The 11,741-nt window shown below is 43.3% G+C and overlaps 1 protein-coding gene across 1 annotated transcript; it reads left to right on the top strand.

The window, feature by feature from the left end:
- The first annotated feature begins 3,967 nt into the window (after positions 1–3,967).
- Lrit2 (leucine rich repeat, Ig-like and transmembrane domains 2) lies at positions 3,968–9,092 on the top strand. The gene is made up of 3 exons (XM_041662276.1): positions 3,968–4,077; positions 4,368–5,149; positions 8,335–9,092. Exons 1-3 carry the CDS (start codon positions 3,968–3,970, stop codon positions 9,090–9,092), a joined length of 1,650 nt encoding a protein of 549 aa, XP_041518210.1.
- The last annotated feature ends 2,649 nt before the right edge of the window (positions 9,093–11,741 follow it).

Genomic DNA, 11,741 nt, shown 5'->3' on the forward strand with positions numbered 1-11,741 from the left:
CAGAACTTGCAGGATGAATCTATATAATATCTATGTCTATCGAGATTCTAATAAATACCCTTCCTACTGCTATATCCATATCTAGAAAGATATAGACATGGGACTAATTAGAATGACTTCTTGGTTGTGGTCTAGTTAGTTCAAAAATGGCTGCTTACCAATGGACGATCCAAGAATCTGGTAGTTGTTCAGTCCCCAAGGTTGGATATCTATGTGGGTCTCCAGTATACCCTGGAATCCTGAAGAAGTAGGTAGGTGAAGAAATGGGCTTGCCAGGGAGAGTGAGAGCAAGCAGGCAAAGAGAACCAACTTCCTTCTTTCATGTCCTGTATATATGCTGCCAGCAGAAGGTGTGAGCCACATTAAAGGCGGATCTTCCTACCTTAACAGAAAGTTCCAGGTTAAAAGTGGGTCTTCCTGCCATCAGGCAATGTGGCACATGCCTTTAATCCAAGCACTCAGGAGGCAGAGTTTGGCAGATCTCTGTGAGGCCAGCCTGATCTAAAAATCAAGTTCCAGGACAGCCAAAGCTGCTACACAAATAAACCCAGTCTCAGAAGAAAAAAAGAGTGAGTTTTCCTACTTCAAATAATTTAATGAAGAAAAAAACCTCCTCACAGGTGTACTCAGCTGCTTGGGTTTTAGTTAATTCCAGATTAATCAGGTTGACCTCTGAGACTAGTCATCACAAGCCCCCTGCCCCGTCAACTTGAAAAGCAATCATACCTCCTTATGTCATGCTTAATTTCCAAATGAAAACAATAATCAGGTCATAATTATGCCTAACATGATATAATTGTTCCTCATATAACTGCAAACAATTTATAAATTTTAGAATCAGTGGCAATGTCCCTTGAGGGACACTCTTGTTATTTCAAAAATTAATTATGATAACCACCGATATTCTCTTAATTGATGTCACATTATAAAAGAAGTAGAATGTTTGCTGTATTTCCTAGCCATAGCACTCTTACCCTTGGAACGAAAACTTCTAGGCCATCAGAATTTAAGGTCACGGGAACAGGAAGGAAATATTTTTCTATTGGGTCACTAGGGGTGATAGTGAGTGGATAATGCCCTTTTCCAACCCATGATTCATCCTGGCTATGGAAAAAATCATACCACATATTTAATACTGATTCAGAGCATATATCACCTTCTGGAGAACCCTGCCGAAGTTACTAATAGTTCTGTACTGTGTCGAAAGGCCAGCTGCTTCAGGAGGGTGGGAATATGGTGGGACCAGTGGGTTCTATGATCATGGGCCTACGGTCACTCTTCTCCCCTGGTGAAGCAAGTTCTTTTATCAGAAGAAATATTGTGTGAAATACTATGGTAGTGGATAAGGCATTCAGTAAGTCAATGGATGGTGGTTTTGGCAGAAGCATTAAATACAAGAAAGGCAAATCTATAACGAGAATAATTGTCTCTTCTGCGGAAGAAGTGGTCCAAAATAGTTAACCTGCCCCCAGGTCTCTGGCTGGTTGGACTAGCTGGGCCACAGCCTGCACTGTCCAGAGTGTACGGCTACAAAATTACAGTCCTTTTCTAGTGCAACCCTGAAAGACATGAGTGAAGGGAAGTCTTCACAGTGTGAAGATATTCAGGTACTACACATGGCTTTATATTTTGTCTGCAAGGAGAAATAGCCAAATGGATGAATGTTCACTGATTCGATTCATGGGCGATAGTCAATGGATTGACTGTATGATCAGAAGTTTGAAATGAGGATGATTAAAAAATTGGCGAGAAAGGTATCTAAGGATGAAGCATGTGGATAGATCTCTCCAAAAGAGTGAAGGGTGTGAAGATACTTGTGTCCTGTATACACACTCACCAAAAGGTGACTTCAGCAGAGGAAGAGTCCAATAACTAAGTAAATAAGGTGACCTGTTCTGTGGGCACACAAACACAGTGCCATGTTGGCAGAAATGGAGATTATGCATGGGTTTGATGACATGGACTGCCACTCACCAAGGCTGACCTGGATACAACTGCTGCCAAGTGCCGGATGTGCCACCAAGATAGCTTTAATTGTTCCCTCCCCTCCCCCACAGCTACTTCCTATGTCCTTTTGCAAAATGGGGGGCTGATGGTTAGAAGAGGAGTTGCAGAGGTGAATGACCCAGACGACTGACATGGCAGTAGGTGTTCTTTCCAAGCTCTAAGACAACTCCTAGAAAAGTGAGTAGCTCTGAATTTATGTTAAGTAGCACGCTGAGTAGACATCATAGGAAAGGGTTCTTTTTTTAATTCTTTGCTGCTCTATTTGGATACAAGAGGAAAGAAAGCAACTTACTTGTGCCTTCAGATACTCATCCATTGAACTGCAGAGTCCAGTGAAGAAAGCCTAACTAAGTCTTGGGAAACTTGGCAGAGGGTTCTGGAGTGAAAATCACTCTACTGGTTCTTTGAGGTCAAAGTGGCCAGACTCTGTGTCCTCCCCACCTGCTGCTGGAAGCATGCTGCTTTGGGAAGGAGCTTGCTCTGAGAAAACACTCTTTGCAACTGTGGATCAGCTCCTCATCTTTTGAATGTAATGACAGCAACACATCTCACAAGAACGTTGTGTCCACAACACACTCTGTCTTTGTAAATATCTTTTACCTTGAAAGAGATTGCAAAGATGTAGCGGAATGTTGAGTTAAATTGCCTAGGAATGCCCACAAATGCCTCTGGTGTGAGTGGGAAGCCTGGGACATAAGCAGCTTAGTTGGTGACCCATTTCCCCTCACTGGTTAGCTACTGAGCGGATTTGTTCTCACAGAAGCCTTTTGTGGGGTATAATTTATATATGAATTTTTACAAGGACCCATGGAAAGTTGGTATTTTCTTAAGTTCCCCAATTAATAAGAAAGTTGATACATTTGTTCCTCTAAAGACTCTGTCATCATAGGGAGTAGATTATTGGGAAGATACTGTGTGCTGGGCACTTTAGCTAATCTAAACATTTCCTCGACAAATTGTGAGATGTTTTTTCATATTTGGTCCTTCTGTCTATATGTTCCTTTCATTGATTAGTGAATAAATACTCTTATTCTGTAGGGGATAAACATGGATTCACAGGTTAAAAGATATTTCCCAAACCTCCAGACTCAGAAACATAAGCACAAAGAAGGCTAAATAAGGAAATATCTATAGCGGTTTTTTTTTCTCACCACTATTGTGCCTGACAAACATGCCTTACAGCGAATAAACAATAAATATTGGATGAGTGAAGAGTGTAGAACAATATGGATTACCATAGACAGCATTTACAAGCTTGAGACTTGATCTTTGTGGTGTGAAACAGTTTTGGATAAGTCAAGGAAAAGATATGCTGTCAAGCTTCCTGCCTCACACCTCAAAGCTTTGGCTTTATGTTCTTAAACTGCAAAGTGAAGGAGCATCCTGATGTATAGCTGATTCTCGTGACGTGAGTTCCAGAAGCAGCTGTCATAATGCAGTAGAAGTGTGACCAAGTACATTACCCATGGTGCTATCAGACAAGCACGGGGCACAATCACACAATTGCTTCATTGCTCACATCTGCTTTCACTTCTAGAAAGTAGCTGGAATTGGGGGTTTATTTGTGAATTGGGGAGTATGCAATGCATTCTGGCTAAGTCCTGACCCATGGCGCTCAGGATTGCAACATCTGATTATTTCCCTGGATTCTTGGTAAGAGGCAGAGAGAAAGTCAATGCACAATAGAACTTGATGTCTGACCTATACTCCTCTTTCCCATATCAAGAGCCAGAGTTTGGTGGACTTTCTCACTTTAGTTAAAAAGCCCAACTCCTTCCACATGGAAGGAGCTCACATGGCCTGAGCCTGGGAGCTGGGCTGTAGCAGAGCCCAGAACATTTGGGGCCTTAGTGCTGCTGTGCTGACCTACATCTTCATGGATTATCAATAATAGGATTTGCTACTCAGAAGCTGAGACCATACCTCCTGAAAACACATGGGGCATTGCCTAAAGATAAATATGGTTTTTGTTTTTTACTGTTTCTTGCAAGTTCTGGTCTCTTGGGATATGCATGCAGCTCAGCCTCTCTGTCTGCCAGGGTGCACCTGCTCAGAGGAGAGTTTTGGCAGGTGCGATGTGCAGAAAGGATTCCAGAAGGTGAACAGGAAGAGGGGGGAGTGGGCCTTCATTAGGAGTCAGATGGAGTGACTCAGGCTTAGAGCTTGCAGGAAATCAGCTAAATCTCCGTGGGATTCAGCTTAATTGGTTCTGCAGTTTATCGAGCAGAACATTTTTACCAATATCAATCTCTTTTATTTCAAGTTTATTTTTATTTAATCCCCATGTCTAATAAGAGTGTCCAACCAATACCACCTCTAGGCTCCCTATGCTGATCAAAGTTTTCTGCTTTCTTACACAGGAGTCTACAGTGCACGGGAATGCCTTTGGGAAAGATTCCAGGCAAATTTCCTGACGAATTCAAGCAAGTGAGAATTGAAAACTCCCCCTTATTTGAACTTCCCCGGTGGGCTTTCACCAACATGAGTACCTTGAAATACCTTTGGCTGAACTTTAACAGTGTTGCTGTGATCCACCTAGGCGCCCTGGAGGACCTGCCAGAGCTGAGAGAGCTGAGACTGGAGGGGAACAAACTCCGTTCAGTACCATGGACAGCGTTCCGTGCCACCCCTCGTCTACAGGTCTTGGATCTTAAACACAACAGGATTGATACACTCCCGGAACTGGCTCTCAAGTTCCTAGCCAACCTGACATACCTTGACATATCCTCCAACAGGCTGACAGTTGTATCCAAGGGTGTCTTCTTGAACTGGCCAGCCTATCAGAAAGGCCAGCAGCATGATTGTGGAGCTGATATTGTCTGCAGCACGGTGTTGGCACTACATAATAATCCTTGGGTATGTGACTGCCGGTTAAGGGGCTTTGTTCAGTTTATCAAATCCATTGGTCCCCCACTCATACTGGTGAGTTCTTACCTGATATGCCAGAGCCCTGTCTCTAAGGCAGGGCAACTTTTACATGAGACTGAGCTCAGTGTTTGTATGAAGCCGAATATCTCAACTCCTAGTGTGAATGTCACTATTCAGGCAGGAAAGAATGGGACCCTGCAATGCTTGGCACAAGCCAGTCCCTCACCAACCATAACATGGAAGTATCCTCTGAGCACATGGAGAGAATTCGATGGTAAGTCTGGAGTGCCCTCTGGGTATATATGGGGGCAGTGTAGAGGTCTGTTAGCACTCTGTCTCATTGCAGGAGGTTTAAACTGTCCTTGTCATGAATGATGAGTGCAGGTAAGATTGGCATATTTGTGCATTAGCTCTCCAGAACAAAAAAGAGTCCAAGAGAGTATTCCATTATCAGCACTGTTTAAAGTAGGTACATGCAGATCTCAGAGAGATGGATATACTGAAACTGGTGATTGTATAAGTATGTGAATATGTTCGTATGTTAATAAGATTGAATATAAACAAATACATTTTGGGGGAACCTTCTAGATGAAAAGCATAATACTAACATTTTAGAATCCTAAAATTTCTAGTTAAAGGCTATGTTAACAAGAGTCACCAGAATTACTCATGGGTGCTTATTTAAAATAAGTTTTATAAGACCCTGCTCTGGAGATTTGAACTCAGTGAGTGAGTCCAGGGCCAATATATTTATTGTTACATGTGTACTTCTGTGGTGTCTCCTTGAGTGATACCTGTAAGATAAGGATAGCAAGTCCTATATATCGACTGACTATATAATCTCTATTATTGTAATCAGACAGTATTAGCTCAAAATTATAATAGGGCCTGCAGGGAAGAAATGACTTTCTGGGACTCAAAATTAGGACCCAAGATTGCAACTCCTTTCTTAGAGTAGGTATCAGCATTTTCCAAAATCACGCAAGAGCTCCCCGGGAGCATGGTAGAGCTGGAAGGACATTCTTACCTTCTTAACTCTTCCTCTGTCTAGAACAGTTGAAATGGAGTTGAGGGGGTACAGCCCAGTCACTTGTCATAAGTGATGATGAACCCCAGGTGGTTAAAAAATACAGAGTTGACTGAATTTCTTCACTTTTCTCTTTATTTTTTTAAGATTTTTGTTTTGTTTTGTTTTTTGAGACAAGGTTTCTCTGTAGCTTTGAAACCTGTCCTGGAGATAGCTCTTGTTGACCAGACTTTCCTCAAACTCAGAGAAATCCACCTGCCTCTGCTTCCCAAGTGCTGTATTAAAGGTGTGTGCCTCACTTTTCTCTTTATTTTGCTCTTACCCTGTTGACTGGGGGTTAAATGCTAACAGCAGAGAAGAATGCAATTTATCATTGTAGTTTTCTTTTAAATGAAGAATTATTTCCAGAGACATACTACCATCACTCAGCTTTAAATCTGTATTTGTTTATTTGATGTCTATGGCATCTTAGTCCGCATTGCTTCTGCTGCGATAAAGCACCATGACGAAAGCAGCTTGGGGAAGAGAGGATTCATTTGGCTTATGGTCCCTCATCACTGCTTCTCAATGAAAGAAGTCAGGATAGGAACTCCAACAGGATTTGAACGCACATGGAGGCAGGAGCTGGTGCAGAAGCCATGGAGGGGTACTACTTACTGGCTTGCTCCATGTGGCTTTCTCGGTCTGCTTTTTTTTTTATAGAACCCTAGACCATCATCAATATGGCCCCACCCATATTGATCACAAATTTTAAAAGTCTGCCCTTCAGGCTTACTTACAGCCTGATCTTATGGAGACATTTTCTCAGCTGGTGGTTCCTCCTCTCCAATGATTCTAGCTTATGCTAACTTGTCATAAAACTAAGCCTGCCCAAGGACTGTTTTACCTTCATGTATGCCCATGAACCACTTAATGCCTAATGCCTACAGTGGCCAGAAAAAGTCACTGGATTCCCTGAAAGTGGAGTTAAAGATAGTTATGAGCCACCATGTGAGTGCTAAGAGTTGAACCCTTAACTGCTAAGGTATCTTGCTGGCCCCACTATAATCTGATGGAGGAAGGTCATTGGTTAAATAAAAAGAAACTGCTTGGCCCTCATTGGTTAGAAGATAGGTGGGAGGAGTAAACAGAACAGAACACTGGGAGGAAGAGGAAGTGAGCTCAGACTCCACAGCTCTCCTCTTGGGAGCAGACGCCTCAGAGAGACGCCATGCTCCCAGCTCCCAGGCAGACGCACGTGATGAAGCTCCGACCCAGGATGGACATAGGCTAGAATCTTCCCAGTAAGCGCACCTAGGGGCGCTACACAGATGATTAGAAATGGGCTAAATTAATATGTGAGAATTAGCCTAGAAGAGGCTAGATAGAAATGGGCCAAGCAGTGATTAAATGAATACAGTTTGTGTGTTGTTATTTCGGGCATAAGCTAGCCAGGCAGCCGGGGTGCTGGGGACGCAGCCCCGCTGCCCTTATTACTACAATAATCACTCTTAATACTCTTCTATCTCTAGTCTCCCAGAAATAATAGCAGGTAAGACTTGATAAAATTTTCTGTGAACCATGTAGAGTGTGTGTCATCTCATTTTCTTGCCAAGAAAATTGAGGCTCAGAGAATTTAAGCACTTTGCCCAGGACCATGTACTTGAAAAAGGCAGGGGCCTACGTATTTGATTTCTAGGTTCTGAGGAAGATCTGGGAGGTAAAAATTCATCTGGAGCTCATGATATCTCTTAATCACCCCATTTTGAAAAAGCTCCTTAAGCCATGATATTAGGCTCAGCAGGGCCAAAGTGGGCATAGCTAATGTTAAAAGAGTATGCTCTCCTTAGAGGGAAGGATGTCCACCTGTGGGACAATGGTTCTACCCTGTAGAGATTTGTTTCTTGTACTTGTTTAATAAATGCTGATTGGCCAGTAACCAGGTAGGAAGTATAGGTGGGGCAACCAGGCAGGAAGTAGAGGCAGGGCAACAAGAATTATGGGAAGAGGAAAGTTTCAGTCTGCAGTCATGACCCAGCTTCAGTGGAAGCAAGGTGTGACTGCCTCGGTGAAGAAGGTACCAAGCCACATGGCTAACACAGACAAGAATTATGGGCTAATGGAAGTTATAAGAATTAGTTAATAAGAAGCCTGTGCTAATAGGCCAATCAGTTTATAACCAGGAAGAAAGAAAGAGAGAGAGAGAGAGAGAGAGAGAGAGAGATGGCCTCCACATAATTGCTGTCTCTGAACAACCATGGATAAGTTAATCAGCTGCTCCAACCCTCAGCACCTTATATACAAATTAAATGCATACTCTATAGTTTCCAGAAAGATAACCTCAGATGCAAGGTACAGGCTTAATAAATAGTAACCATGATTACTGGCATTGCTAGAACTTCCCAGCATCTGTCAAAGAAACGAACAGCTGTTTTGTTCTTCTTTGGACCCAGTGTCGGTCTCATCCATTGCCGAAGACACCATTCTATCCCAGCTTGTCATTCCAGTGGCCCACGTGACAGACCATGGTGATTATACTTGTATGGCTTCCAACTCCATTGGCAGAAGCTCCCTTGTCATCTCAGTCCACATCCAGACAGTCCAGGCCATACCTGCCTTGCATTCTCTATCCATCTCCTCAGAGGGCAGGATCTACGTTGACCTACGAGTGGTCAAGCAGACAGTGCATGGCATCTTGCTGGAGTGGCTCACAGTGCCCAGCCTCCCGGAGGAGCAGTGGTTCACTCTCTACATTGCATCTGATGAGGCTCCCAGGAAGACAGTGATCCACATCGGCCCTGGAATCAACACCTACACTGTGGATGACCTTCTCCCTGCTACTGAATATAAAGCATGCCTCAGCCTGAGGAGTCAGCCTCCAGGCCAGGGCCAGTGTGTGGTCTTTGTGACAGGCAAAGACAGTGGTGGGCTGGAGGATCGTGAGCGCCTCTTGCATGTCACTGTGGTCTTGTGCGTTGTGCTCCTGGCAGTGCCTGTGGGTGTTTATGTGTGGGCAGCCCAGGGGCCATACAACTGCTGTGAGTGGTGTTTAGGCTGCTGCTCTCTGCACAAGAAAGCCTTCAGGGGTCTGCAAGCCACACCCCAGTGCAAGGATAGCTCTTTCAAAGATCTTCCTGCTGTCTGTGAGGATGGTGATGGTCACAGAGTCATGGAGGGGAATGAGGAGCTAGAAAAGGGGGGTAATAGCTAACAACCCACCATGGAATAAGCTCCACACAGCAAGCTTTCTGGTTGGAGTATGTTTGGTCCAACAGCCTGCTAATAATGACCCAGAGACTTATATTATTATATTAGCTTAGGCTTGTTTTTGACTAGCTCTTACAACTTAAATTAGCCTATTTCTGTTCACCTGTGTTCCATGACATCCTGTTTTTTCCTTGTCTCCTCTTTGTGTCTGACTGGTGACTCTGTCTTTCTTCTTCCTCATAGAGGCTGTTCTGTCTCCAGAAGTCCCATCAATTTCTTCCTGTCTAGCTATTGACCATTTGGGCCTTTTATTACATCAGTTACAGCAATACACCTTCACACAGTGTACAAATATCCCCCAACACCTCCAGCCCCTAAAACAAACCTTATATGACAGAACAGCTTGACTCCACCCATTTGTCGAACAAGTATTTGTTGGTCATCCACTGTATTCTAATCAAGCAACTTGATGGACAGAGTTCAAACATAAGAAAAGGAACACAGTATTTCTCTTCGTAGAGCTAAAGCCAATAGAGCTCTGTTTCACTAAACTGATCATTTATTTATGCTGATAGTGAATAAATGCTATTCTTTGTATGCACACAGCCCTACAGCATTTGCACAGAACATCTCATATGCATTATCCTGAAAAGGATGGCAGAATACACTGCACTTTAGCTAAAGAAATTTGACCTCAAAAAAGTCAATGATTTGCCCATCACATATCTAGCAGATGACAGGGCTTTGGTCTACAGAGAATGTATCCCATTGTTCTACAAATGAGTCAGAGACTGACCTTACTACAACCACTGTACTCATCAAGATGCACTGAGAACCAATGGCAGGTCAAATAACATTTTAAAAATCAATGGCAATACTGATATTGAAATTAATCCTACATAATTTCTTTAGGTTCTTATTTTTTCTTCTAAGAAGAAATAAACCTTTTAAAATGGAAATTCTGTATTTGTACTGGATAGTTTTATGTCAAATTGACACAAGCTAAAGTCATCTGAGAGAAGGGAACTTCAATTAAGAAAACGTCTTTATATGATACAAGCTTGGAGGACATTTTCTTAGTTGGTGATTTATGGGGGAGGGCCCAGCTTATTGTGGGTGGTGCCATCCCTGGGCTGGTGGTCCTGGGTTCTATGAGAAAGCAGGTTGAATGAGCCACATGAAGCAAGCAAGTAAGCAGCACCCTCCATGGTCTCTGCATCAGCTCCTGCTTCTAGGTTCCTTCCTGTTTGAGTTCCTGCCTGACTTCCTTTGATGAACAGTGATGTGGAAGCATAAACCAAATAAACCTTTCCACCTCAATTTGCTTTTTAGTTATGGTGTTTCATTGCAGCAATGAAAACTCTAAGACACTATTATTCTAAAGGTAGAAAAAAAACCACATTGTCACCTCATGCTGGAAACTGAGTCTTTTAGAGCAGCCGACCCCTCCACGCCTTAGTTATTTCTGATCTTCCTAAAGGGACCTCCGTGGGTCCATATACCAGGCATAGCTGTGGGCCTCATTTAGGATCTTCTCATTTATCTCAGTCCATTTCCCCAAGGTGCGAGTCTTGATAACTATCAGAGAAGAGGAATTGCTTGCCAACTGATGCCAACACCCATGGAAAATTTTCAAAGTCTAGATTCTGTGAAAGCTCCTATTGTGACAAACATGGAGTCTGTAGTAACAACTACTCAGAAAGGTGAGACAAGAGGATTATTAGAGCCCATGAATTCAAGACTACCCGATCAGCACAGTGAAATCCTCTCATCAACAACAAAGTGCCTTTGTTCATGCAGACAGAACTCTTGAAGGTCTTGAGAAACAAGGACCGTTTTCTCATCCCCACCTTTTACCACATTTGCCAGCTTGGTTCTGAGGAAGAGCTGTTGCAAGGCAAGACCTCTCATCCTCTCTTAGTAATATATCTTGTGAGTTCTTGGTTGGGGTTTGGGTGCCAAACTGACAAGATGCCAAAACATCTTTCCAGCTCTTGCTTGGAGTGAAGATGCCAAAAAGCTCCAAGTTACAGATGGATTACAGAGTGTCTACGTGCTTTCTTCCAGTTCTTTTCATCTGTCCTCCTCCGTTCTCTGTGGGTCATCCATGTATAAGGCTCTGTACGTAGGTCCTGTTCTCCAGCACATGCGCTCTTGTATGTGGGCCATGGCAAGCCGTCCTCAAATGCACCTTATCCATCTAAGAATAGCAACTGAGCTCTCTCAGTAGCTACAAAGTAGACGCTAGGTGTTTGCATATATTTGCTCTTGCTGCCCGCACAGCAACAAGCCTTCACACCCCGTACTGATGATAAGAAAAGTGGGACCCAGACAGCCTTGGCCTTTTAAACAAATTAACACGTAGGTAGCAACACCTAAGACTGTCAAACAGCAAAAGCACCTTGTTATTTCATAAAATTAGAAAAGTCTGAGCTTAGAGGGCTGGGAAGATGGCCCAGTCAGCAAACGGCTTGCTATGCACTTTATGAAGACCCGAATTTGAACCCCAGGATCACATTTTAAAAAAACCGGGCAGGCATTAAGGAGCGTGCTTGTAATCCCAGATAAGTGCAGATCGCTAGAGTAATCACTAGATAAGTGCAGGCCAGCTAGTCCAGCAGAGTGGGCAAGCTTCAGGTAAAGTGAGAGACCC

Source organism: Microtus oregoni, unplaced genomic scaffold (assembly GCF_018167655.1).
Source record: "Microtus oregoni isolate MIOR12 unplaced genomic scaffold, Mior012 000013F_ref0000133, whole genome shotgun sequence".
Classification (NCBI taxonomy): domain Eukaryota; kingdom Metazoa; phylum Chordata; class Mammalia; order Rodentia; family Cricetidae; genus Microtus; species Microtus oregoni.

Coding starts and splice junctions, on each gene's coding strand:
- Lrit2 (XM_041662276.1), top strand. CDS start 3,968: ATGGTTTTTGTTTTTTACTGTTTCTTGCAAGTTCTGGTCTCTTGGGAT. Junction 4,078..4,367: donor TCAGAGGAGAGTTTTGGCAG/GTGCGATGTGCA, acceptor TTTCTTACACAG/GAGTCTACAGTGCACGGGAA. Junction 5,150..8,334: donor CACATGGAGAGAATTCGATG/GTAAGTCTGGAG, acceptor CTTTGGACCCAG/TGTCGGTCTCATCCATTGCC.